This window comes from Microtus ochrogaster, chromosome 22 (assembly GCF_000317375.1).
Source record: "Microtus ochrogaster isolate Prairie Vole_2 chromosome 22, MicOch1.0, whole genome shotgun sequence".
NCBI lineage: Eukaryota > Metazoa > Chordata > Mammalia > Rodentia > Cricetidae > Microtus > Microtus ochrogaster.
The window spans coordinates 2,321,230-2,333,379 of record NC_022023.1 but is presented as its reverse complement, the minus strand read 5'-3'; the positions used below and the strand labels follow the sequence as shown (position 1 = coordinate 2,333,379).

Here is a 12,150-nt window from a genome sequence, read left to right as displayed (position 1 = left end):
GAGAGAGAGAGAGAGAGAGAGAGAGAGAGAGAGAGAGAGAGAGAGAATAGCACAATGGGGGGGGGAGAGCAGAAGGTGGAGTTTTGGGGGCAAGAGAGTGTTCTTTTGAAGAGGAAGGTGGTCTTGACATCAAGATAGAGGTTATTTGGGGGTAAGGGTGGTTGTGGAGGGAGAGATTATAGGATGTGTAACAGGACCAAATTCTTTTCTCTCCTGATTTAGGGGTCTTTGAAGTGGTTTGTTTTTGCTCTGTAGTTCCCCCCTCCCTTGGGCAGTGTCCTAAGGCAGGAGAGTAAGAGGGGACACAGAGATGAAAATGACAGGGTTGTTGTTTCATTGACACTATCTAGAATATGCAGTTTGTGTGTGAGTGTGTCTGTGTGTGTTTATACACATATACAGAAAAGATTTCAGTGTGGTATCCATTATTAATTGTTCCCTCCGGCTGGTGAGATGGTTTAGCCCAGAAGGGCACTTGCTTCCAAGCCTGAGCTGAGTTCTATTCCCAGGTCCCATATGGTGGAAGGAGAGAACCAACTCATATAAGCTGTGTAGTTCCTGAGCCATGGCGTACAGTCGCTACTACCCCAGCATAGACATGCATAAATAAATAGATGTAATGTTAAAAAGAAGTATTTTCTCAGTCAGCTATACCATGTTAAAGTAAAAAAAAAAAAGTGGGAATTGATTCATTGAAGTCTGCCTCCAGTTGGGATAAAATGTGTGATGAAGACTAAGGTTCAGCAGACCAGGGGCAGGGCTGGATGATAAACTATTCTTTAATGGTGACATGAATTTGCTTTGACCATGTCATCTTGTGACACGTGCATGTTGTGTGTGAAGGGTTTTCTTGTTTTTTTCTGTCTTTGGGACTAGAGTGTAGATATTACGGAGACAGGAAACAAATTTACGTGTGGTAGGTTATTGTGCCATGGCCAAACAAATTCTCAGTATCTTGGAAGGAAAAAGACTTTGTCCCTGCTCATTTCTGGCTCCATACCATTTAAGTGACTCACTGCTGAGCACCCTTTCTGAGTTATTTGATTCCTTTCTGCCCCTTTCTCCCCCTTTAGCTTAAATTCAGCTTCTGGCACGAGATAGACTAGGTGTTTACTTCTCTGACTTCTGCCGAATAGAAACGTCACGCCCTGTAGGGCTGGTGAGGATCTACTGAAGCAGTGAGTGCATGAAGACACTTTGTACAGTGATGAGCCCATTTTATTTTATGCTCAGATGCTGTAGCCCTGAAGCCTGAGGATGCCACTGGGTAGCCTAAAATTTGAGTTTCTTTCTTGGTGAACACAAGAAAAAGAGGGACTAGACAGGAAAGGCTTTCAGGGTTGACATTGAACTCCTGCTCAAATGGAGCCAACTGGCGATCACGCTTTATATGCAGATCAGAGAGATGGTGGGAGGCCAGTACAGACGATTGTATTTTCAGTGATTCTTTACGGTAAACAGGCTTTATTTTAGAAATCACTGGTTACTTACTTGTTAATCTAGGTTTCATATATAAAACGAAAGGTAATTTATATTACCACTGAAGAGTTTATTACAAAGTTTAAAAGTAACTTTATAAAGAATAATGGCCTGGAGAGATGACTCAGTGATTAAGCATATCCAGGTTCAATTCCCAGCACCCACATGGCAGCTCACAACTGCCTGTAACTCCAGCTCCAGGGGATCTGGCACCCTCACGCAGACATACATGCAGGCAAAACGCCAATGCACATAAAAATAAAAGTTACACGGTTGATAATAGTTATTCTTATCCTACAGAAATAAACTCTGAAGTCATCTCTTCAGAAAGTCTTCCTTGGCCGGTAGGGCCTCTTCTGGATTTATGCCGTGTAGTAATAGGAGCGGTGGGGCTGCGTCCCCAGCACCCCAGCCGCACCCTGGCCGCTTGGCTAGCTTATGCCCTGAAATAATTACATGGACACTGTATTCTTTTAAGCACTGCTTGGCCCATTTCTATCTAGCCTCTTTTACGCTAACTCTCGCACCTGGACTAGCCCATCTCTAATAATCTGCTGTAGCCCACAAGGTGGCTTACCAGGGAGATTCTAGCCTACGTCCATCCTGGGTCGGAGCTTCATCGCGTGTGCCTCAGAGAGCAGAGCTCTCGCCTCTGCCCGCAAGAGTGGAGCATCGTGTCTCTCTGAGGCGTCTGCCCCCGAGAGGAGAGCTGTCGAGTCTGAGCTCCCTTCCTCTTCCTCCCAGCATTCTGTTCTGTTTACTCCTCCCACCTATGTTTTAACCTATCAGGGCAAGCAGCTTTTTTATTTAATTAACCAATGACCTTCCTCCATCAATGCCGCACCTCCCTGCACTCGGTGGTGCTTGTGGCTGTTGTACTAGGCTGTGCGTTTTGAGGGCAGAGTCAGAGTCTGTACCTCTGACAGTCAGCTAAGTGTCTGTCTAGTTGTTACGTATGTGTTAATAAATACACCATATTTAGTTGCTACTGCTTATTAAGGAGATGTGTAATAAATGAACATAATTAAACTCTGTGATAGCTGCTGTGATAACCAAGAATTCCTTTTGGTCATGTTAAGTTTAGTAGTCTGTGAGACAGCAGCACCTGTCACTACTGGACCCTGCAGTTTCACAGAAGTGTAGGTGGAATTGTCTGCCAAACAGAGCTATTTGGTTAAAAGGTGACACTTGGGTATCCTGTGCCCGTGGGCTGGGTGAGGTCATCTTGGGGACAGTGTTGTGTATGAGTAGAGGGTACGGGAGGAAGAGTGTACAGAGGGGAGAAGAGGAGGCAAAAAGATGGACGGAGAGAATCCGAGAAAGTAGAGTATTTAAAGGAGAATTGAGGTTGACTGCTGATGAGAAAGTGGACCAGGTAGGGACAGAAGTATGACCGTGTGATTTTTCAAGATGGGGATGATCGGCAATCTTGACAAGATTACTTTCGGTGACATAGGAAGGATGCCAGGTGGCCGGGAAGGGAAGGTAGTGGAGACAGGGCTATACATATGAATAGATACCTCTTTGGAGAAGCTCTGCTCCCGAGGGCAGGCAGAGACAACGGTGTTTGCAAGAGGAGTTGGTGTCAGAGGAGAGCATATGTGCACACAGAGGATGCTGTAGAGTTTTGTGTGCTAGTCAGTATTTCTTGGGTCAGGTAAAAATAACTCTTAGATCTGATTTTGCGTTTCCTTTTTCTTAGCTCTGCTCTATGGGTTCCTAAACCCTTTGGCTCTACCTTTAAGATACAATTTATCTTTGAAGTTCTGTCTACCCGCTGTTAGTCTTATATTTAACCGTGAGTTCTTATCTTGATTTTTGTAACTTCTTAATGGGTTTGCCTTTATTTTCCTTTGAAGCCAGTTCTACTCTGGCTGGAGTGGTCTGTCTAAATTATGAATCAGGTTACTGCTTTAAAACACAGTTGCTGTGCAGTCCAGGTTCTTATTGTGGCTTACGAGGCCCTATACAGTCTGACCCCTATACAGTCTGACCGTGTAGCTGATCTTTCTGTTCTCTGCCTCCGTCCCCATCTCTCCCCTCTTGCTGTCTGGGGTTGGGGCTCAAACCCAGGGCTGGGAACAATCCAGGCCATTGATTCTATCACAGAATTTCTAGCTTTAGTCACTTAATCTTAGTCTCTTGACATACTTTTTCTTTGCCTATTGAGTAAACTTTTATCTTGTTGGTCTTTTTGTTGTTCTGGTGCCCAGTATATATAGTTCTATAATCTATATTTGTATTTATGGTTCTGTCTGCTTACAATGATCATCTTCTGGATGTTACTAAAATCTGTCATCTCATTTCCTTCTTACTTGCTTCCTTTCTTTCCTTTTTTAAAGACAGAGTTTCTCTGTGTCACCCTGACTGTCCAGGAACTACCCTGTAGACCAGGCTGGCCTTGAACTCAGTGATCCACCTGCCTCTCAAGTTCTGGGGTTAAAAATCATGTATCTCATGGCTCAGCAGTTAAGACCACCTGGCTGTCTTCTCATTTCTTTCTTTTTTTTTTAAAGATTTTATTTATTTATTATGTATACAGTGTTGCGCATCGTGTATGCCTGCATGTCAGAAGAGGGCACCAGATCTCATTGTAGATGGTTGTGAGCCACCATGTCATTTCTGGGAATTGAATTCAGGTCTTCTGGAAGAGCAGCCAGTGCTCTTAACCTCTGGGCCATCTCGCCAGCCCTTGTCATCCTATTCCATTTAGGTCTTACGTGTTTCTTCCTCAGCAAAGTCTGTCCTGGTCAACCCTGCCCCATCCACGCACCTGTGCGCACTGTTTTATTGAACCGCTTGCTTCTTGTCTGCCTGTTACTAGATGCAAGATTTCCACGAACATAGAAATTCTGTTTTACCCAACTAGAGTAGTACTAAGACATTGTAAACGCACGATATTATTTGTTAAATAACAGAATACCAAGTGACTGACTGGCCATATCAAACAGAAGGAAAGCTTGGTGTAATTGAGAGGCCATTCTAGGGAAGAAGTCAGGCAAGCAAAGAGAATATGGAAAAGAGAGTCGGTTTGGGGGGAAGGAATGACGTCATCACTTCATCATAACTGGGAGCGGGAAGAATGTGGTTGCGTGAGTAGGGAGGCATGTAGCATTTGGGGTGGAAGCTAGCGTTTTCCTGCAGAGATTTCTGTTCTCTTATTAGAAATAAGCTTCTCCCCATAGAGAGGAGTGGGGAACCATACAGTGTCATGCAGGAGGACAGCGACAGCTCGGAAGGGACCGGGTTTTAGTGTTCTCACACAGCGCTGCCGCCGTCTGGAGACATTGGAGAGAGTGAATCCCAGGGATCACACTCAGGTCGTTAGGCTTGGCAGCAGGTGCCTTTACCCTAGAGACAGAGTAGGCAAGGAGACAAGTCAAGGTGATGGCTGTAGGAACTGGTAATTTTAGTGGAGATTCTTGAACTCGTTAGCTATTGTGTTTTAGAGGGTCTGTGATTCACTTTATAATGTTGGAATTGGTTTGTATTTGGTGATCAGGCAGGCCCTGGGTGTGATCCCATGGGTGGTGAGAGAGTGGAGTGGTGTTGGCAGGGTCTTCCCTGTGGTCGTTGCGGTGATAACTTAGAATGGAGGAAGCAGACACTCAGGAGCTGAATAGGGTGACTAGGAAATGAGCTGTAAGGAGCAAAGCAGTGGTAGCAGCCGGCAGAGGTGACTCACAGTCGTCTCTCCAGACGGAGGCACAGAATGCTTTGCACATCACCCTGAAAAGTAGGGATAAAGTCTGCAGGGTGAGCGTGAGAGCACAGACAGCCTCCAGTTTAGGGGGTGGCTGCAGTGGCATCTAGAGGAATCCCTTTGGATTTCTTTTAAGGCTGGCATGCAGAGGAGAGATGGCCAACAGCAAATGGGAAATTCCAACAAAAATCGTAGAAGGGTTTGAATCAAGAGGGGTGGTAGAAGTGAGGATGGTGTGTGTGTGTGTGTGTGTGTGTGTGTGTGTGTGTGTGTGTGTGTTTATGTGTGCGTGTGTGTGTGATTATGTGTGTATGTGTGTGTGTGTGTCTAAGTACATAAGTACCGGGCAAGACTAAGTGAATTTTAAGTCTTTTACTCCCAATCTCTTCCATTTCCACATCTTTGTTGCCTTTCCTATTCCTCTTAACTTTGGGAAGCCTCTCGGTGTAGCGCTCTGTCTCAAATTATAATTAGTGTCTAAATAATACTTTAAAGAGAATCAAAATAATTAAGAAATTAGTCATGTCCTTGCCAATAATTAGTAAGCTTAGGTCAATTATAGGTTTCAGATTGACCCTTCAGAACCTTCCAGTTTCTGTATATTTTCCGCTAAGCCTTAGAAAGTGAGTTGTTGCCTGCTACCTGAGTCTCTCCATGTCTCTGCTGGGTAGAGGCCGTGGAGACATGGGGATTAATTATAGTTTTGTCCCTTGAGTTATTCCTTGCCGAGGGACCCCAAGAGGTAAAGATGAAACTTGGACATTGCTTCATAGAAGTATGTATAAGATGCAATTAAAATTTGAGGGATGAGGTAAGTAAGAAGCTTCTTCTAAAGTTTCTTAGAGGAAGTGAGTTCAGTTGGACCTCGAATGAGCAGGAGTTGACTAGGCAGCCTCACTGAAACTCAGGCAGATCGGACGGTGTAGTAAAGGTGGGGACATGAAAGTGTATCCATGGGTTTGGGGAGTGATACAGAAAAGTAGACAGAGAAGAAACAGGTATTTGTTGGACATCCTTTTGTGCCATTCAGCATTCTAGGTACTGTTTCTTTTAAAAAGCTTTTCTGTGTTTAATTCCAAACTCTGGAATAGGCAGTCTTATTTGTGTTTTCCTTAAGAGTCAACAGAGGATCAGAATTAAAGTGGCTTTCATAACAGCTCAGAAGCCACCTACAGTTTTCTCCCCTGCAGCCCCAGCAGTTGCTGTCTTGTTGCTCTACCGGAGCCAAGCTGCTGGCTGAGGGCTGCATGGTGGGAGTGTGCTTTGACGCATTAGAAGGACATCCCTCAGCACTTTCAAGGCTGCAGCATTCCAGGCTCCTGCCAAAGCAAACCTCTTGGCACGATTTAATTAAAGATCAGATTCTAATAACCAGGCACCAAGGGCATACAGTATTCCTCAGCCTGCGGCTGGCCGTGAGTGTTTGCAGCTGCTCTGGGTTGTTCGGAGTTAGAATGTAGTTAGGATGGGAGGTAGACTTTACTTCTTCCTGTCCCTCCTTCATTCTGTTGACTAATTTATCGTAAACTCCTAACAATCTCTCTCTCTCTGTCCCTCTCTTTCTCCCTCTCTCTCCTACCCTCCCTCCTTCTCCCCCCCCCCCCACAGTGCTAGGTACTGAACTCAGCACTTTCATGCTGTTCTGCCACTGAGCAATCCCACCACCCTTCCTCTTCTATTTAAGTCATGATCTGAGGGATTATCTAGAAAGTGTCTGCTCAGAGGACAGGTAGGATGGCTCAGTGGGAAAAGGCCCCTATCCAGCCTGATGATGTTCTGAGTTTAATTCCCAGGACCCACAGGGCGAAAGAGAGAGCTGACTCTACACCCCCTTCTGACATCCCCATGCTTGCTGGGCGTGAGCATGCGGTCACATAATAAATAAATGGAATCAAGTTGTTTTTAATTTAAAGCAAGTTAGACATGTAGTTTTCCCCTTTACTAATAGAGGTAGCAGTGTGGTCCAGTGATCACACAAACTGTTTTTTTCAGGTCCCTGCCTCTTGTGCCCACCATGTGTGTGTTGTGGGGTAACTGGCTACATCCCTGAAGCTGCTTATTTGGATTTATTTGCTGTTCTATTCCTAGCACCTAGCAGAGCCTAGAATGAGAAAAGTGAAACCTACCAACTTGGTTTCCAAGATTTTATAAAGTGCGATCTGATGCTAGTGATTATTTAAATGCTTGTTCCAATAATGGTTGAAATCTTATATGTAAAAGTAATTAAGCCAGCTGGTTCTCTAGGGAAAAGGTTTCACAGGGTTTCAGCAACTCTGTTTGGGAATGTTAAGGACTGTCCTGAACCCCAGGTCCCATGTTGTGAACTCAAGACTCCCTGGTCCCTGCCTTTGGCGACACCTCTTTTCTCATTGTAGTTTCTCCATGGCCGTGTTCTGGCTGCACGTGAGGCGGAACATAGCAGACCTACAGTGACCCGCTTTACCCCATTTTTGTAAAAATTATATTTTAAATTAATATTTCTTCCTTTCCTCTCGTCCTCTCTCTCTTTGTCATAGAGTCTTGCTGTGTAACATAGTCTGGCCTCGAGTTTTCAGTTCTCCTGTTTCTGTGCTGGGATTACAGGTGTATGCATGTGTGCATACATGTTCTTGTGCGTGAGTACACATGTATGCAAGTACATACACATGTGGAAGCCAGAGATGAACCTCGAGTTTTTCCCTTGGTCATTCTCTACCTTATCACTGAGACTGGAGCTCACCTTTCCGACTAGCTAGCAGGTTTCCCTCGGGATCTTCTCAGCTTCCCTTCCCAGGTGCTGGAGGTGATGGGAAACACAGATTAGACTTCTGGGTAGGGAAGGGCTGGTTGGAGAGCTGCAGGGAACCTGGAAAGGAAACCCAAGCCCCGGGAGGCTCATAGGGCAGTGGCCAAGAGCACACTTCTGTGACTGTAGTTTGAAGGACTAGGAGTGTTTAGCTCTGAGGAGGTAGGTCTGAATGTCTTGAAAGGTTACTTCAGCCACTTAAAATTCTGTCTGGGGGAGAAGGTTTTCTGAAGATCCCTAAGAGATGGTACTCTAGTATGGAAAGGGATAATTATTCTTGTTTATTTTACTTGCTCTTATATTTGTTCATTCACATGTCCAATATCCCCCCATTTTTTTTGTTACTCATTCTTTGCCAAACATGGAGTGAGGGATTGAAAATCATGTAAGAGGGGCTGGAGAGATGGCTCAGAGGTTAAGAGCATTGCCTGCTCTTCCAAAGGTCCTGAGTTCAATTCCCAGCAACCACATGGTGGCTCACAACCATCTATAATGAGATCTGGTGCCCTCTTCTGGCATGCAGGCAGGCATGGAAGGAATGTTGTATACATAATAAATAAATAAATATTTAAAAAAAAAAAGAAAATCATGTAAGATAGGAACCATGTAAGATAGGAACGTTTTTCTTCAGGGGTCCATAGTCTCAAGTCCAGCTGAGGATGGCGAAGGGGGAGGCAGGTGGGCAGACAGATGGTTGCGGTGCAGAATGAGAGACAGACCTTACGTGAGAACTCTTTAGATGAGGTCAACAAAGAAAGACCAGGCTACCCTTTGATGATACAGATATCCTCCTGCTGAAGGTTTCCGGTGGAATATACATGACCCAGTCATCGTGTGGTACAAGGTTTCAGACATTAGATCCCAATATATTAATCTACCCACCAAGAATTCTCTTAAACATGATAAAATGACCAAGAATGAAGAAAAATATGTATCAAGATGGTTGGTGAAGCTGTCCTGGCATAATCCTGGCCTGTGGGCCTAATGGGAGTGAAATGTAGCTGCTGGTTGAAGGCTGGGAGGCCAGGGAGAGCCTGTTTTGGGCAGTAGGTAGCTGTGGGAGTATAATTTTGGACCTGGCAGCCTGGAGTAGGAGGGCATCGCCAACTATGATGCTGGATGCCTTCTTGGAAGAGCTGAGGAACCTGAGTTAGAGCTGGAAGAGAAGACAACGGCAGTCATATATGGGAAGTGAAGCTAGAAATAAATCAAACTGAAATAAAATGACCCAGATAGTCATATAGTTCATGCAAACACAAGTATCTTTACTTGATTTGATGTTGTTTGTTCAAAAGGGAAAGGGGTAATTGGTTTGCCAAAGTTTGGTCGAGATGAATTGAAAAATCCAGTTGAGTTTGACTCTAAAAAGTTAAATAAGATTTTGATTAACAAAGAGAGAAGTCATTGGCACAGAGCTAGACGACATCCCCCCATTCCTTGTCATTGGCACAGAGCTAGACATTCCCCCATTCCTTGCTCCTTTTCCCTCTCCTTCCTGTGTGTGAAAGAGTATTTGGTGAGGGCCCGGTGTGATAGCTCACATCTTTAATCCCATCCCTCGGGAGGCAGAGGCAGGTGGATATCTGTGAGGTTAGCCTGGTCTACAGAGTGAGTTCCAGGACAGCCAAAACAACATAGTGAGACCCTGTCTCAAGAAACAAAACAAAAAATATTTGATGAGCTAGCAGGCAGTGTAGCTTGGTGATAATTCCCAGAATCTAACACTAGAAAGAAAGACAAGAAGAGAGAGAGAGAACTTGTCCAGTTCAGAGATTTCTGAGGCATAAATTGAATGTAGACTGTGTGTCTAGCCTTAGTTTCAATCGATGTCCTATTATAAAGGACTGAATTTCATCTGTACGAATAAATTCTTTTCAAGGCAGTACACATACCTTTTTTTTTTTGGTAAACTATTAACATGTTATCTACTGTACATTAAAAAGGCAAGACACTTTGTAGCTTTTGGTCTGCAAAGATAGCAAAATGGCTCTTTGGAAAGATATATCAGTAATAATTATAACAATATAAGGGAATATGATAACCTGGAAATAAATCACTGTCTTGGGGCATAGAGAAGAGGCACCTAACTTTTCGGGGGCCAGAACACTTTCTAAAGGTTCCATAGAAGAAATAACTCAATTAAAATCTTCAAAGGATGGGTGAATTCCCTGTTTGATAGGGAAATAGGCAGGTGGAACGTCACGTGTGAGGGGACAGAGGTGTGAAAATGATGGCGTATTTAAGGACATTAAAGAAGATGGTATCGCTGGACTGTACCAGGGACTCAAAGGAGTGCTGGCGTGGCTGGTGCATGGGCCTGGTCACATAAGAGGAGGCCTCTCTTGAAGATGCTGAAGAGCATGGCTTTTATTCTGGCGTGTCGGAAGGAGTTTGAAATAAAGAAATAATAGTATGTTTCTGTGGATGGCCCCTGGAGAAACCATTGAGGAAGAAATCAGGGGTTTTCCATTTACTAGAGAATATTAAAAAGACTTAATATAAAATTTTATAAGTTTCTTTCAGAGTTCTCTCTGTGTCTAATCTTTTTAATTATTAGAATGGCAGATGCTATTACATTTTAAAGAATTGATTTTCAAAGCAGTGGTATTCCAATCTGGCCAACACTGAGCTTTTAAATTTCTAAAGCACTGTAGTATCTAACTCCAAAGAGACTATAGTATAAGTAGTTGTGATTTAATATACAATTTCTTCCATTGCATGCATTAATAAGGAGACAATATAAACTCTGGGCACAGTCATATCTATATGTTGTCAAGAAGTAGAACATATTTTAAGGTAATACTTGTTTTCATTAAAATCCCTTGTTGGCATATAATGGGGATTTTCCTCTTTAAAGTTTTATTCTATGTTTCAGAAGCTAGTAAATTAAGCAGGACGGTTGTGTCTTTGAACACTGTATATTAGAATTGAATAGGATCTGGAGGGGGATCCAGAAGAGCTGGCAGAAGGGCAGTAACTTCCTTGTGAAGGACCAAGAAGTACTTGATGTTTTCGGACGTATGATCACTGCCTTGACAGCCTAACCTGAAAGAGAGATAGGTAAAATGTAAGTGAAGGAGTCTGGTTTGGTCTCGGTAAAGCTAGCTCCTAGAACAGAAGTTTCACAGACAGTCGGCAATTGTCTCATCTGAACACGGAAAGAGTAACTTGTCTAAGAATTAGATGTCGCCAGCAAACTCAGTCCATGGGATGCTGCTAGGTGCTAGCTCAGGGGTTCTCAACCTGTGGGTCGCATATCAGTTGTTTTTATGATTGGGGGTCACCACTGTATGAGGAACTGTGTTAAAGGGTCGCAGCATTAGGAAGGCTGAGAACCGCTGTTCTAGTTAATCTTCGTGTGATGAATGAATGGACCCAAAGAAGCCGTGGGATTTCACTGCATCTGGTGTTCCTGGGTTTCCCACTGAGTTCTTGCCTGGCCTGCATCTGCTTTTCAACTACAGTGCAGGGTCTGTCTTTCTTCTGTATGCTCTGAGGTGAGAATGCAGAGAAAAGTAAAATCTTAGTTTCACTTTTTTTTTGTTTGTTTGTTTTTTTGTTTTTCGAGACAGGGTTTCTCTGTGGTTTTGGAGCCTGTCCTGGCACTAGCTCTTGTAGACCAGGCTGGTCTCGAACTCACAGAGATCCGCCTGCCTCTGCCTCCCGAGTGCTGGGATTAAAGGCGTGCGCCACCACCACCCGGCTGTTTTTTTTTGTTTTTTTTTTTTTTTTTTTTTTTTTTTTGTGTGTGTGTGTGTTTTTGTCTTAGTTTCACTTTTATCAGTGTTTGGCACACAGTAGGGATGTGCATCTGGGTTACCGACTACATAGGCTGATAATATTCATGGCTGGCAGCAGAAGGGATGTATAATTTGAATTTTAGAACATTTTAAATATGTATTTCCTTGTGCTAAAAAGTAGTAGGAGTGACTGCGCTATTCCTTTTGATTCTAGTAGCTGCTGCTGCTGGTGGTGACAATGTCTAATAACGGCCTAGACGTCCAGGACAAGCCCCCAGCCCCTCCCATGAGAAACACCAGCACCATGATCGGAGCAGGCAGCAAAGACCCTGGGACCCTGAACCACGGCTCCAAACCTCTGCCCCCGAACCCGGAGGAGAAGAAGAAGAAGGACCGATTTTACCGATCCATCTTACCTGGAGACAAAAGTACAGTATTTAATT

General features: G+C 44.0%; 1 protein-coding gene across 2 annotated transcripts in view; it reads left to right on the top strand.

The window, feature by feature from the left end:
* The window catches only part of Pak1 (p21 (RAC1) activated kinase 1), a 53,781-nt gene that overhangs the window by 1,765 nt on the left and 39,866 nt on the right, over positions 1-12,150 (top strand). The window contains exon 2 of one of the 2 annotated variants that reach the window (XM_013350158.2): positions 11,925-12,135. In XM_013350158.2, the coding sequence (XP_013205612.1) occupies positions 11,946-12,135 (190 nt within the window). In that variant the 5' untranslated portion in view covers positions 11,925-11,945. Of the gene's footprint in view, positions 1-11,921; positions 12,136-12,150 lie in introns of both variants that reach the window. The other variant, XM_005357543.2, reaches the window with a different exon arrangement.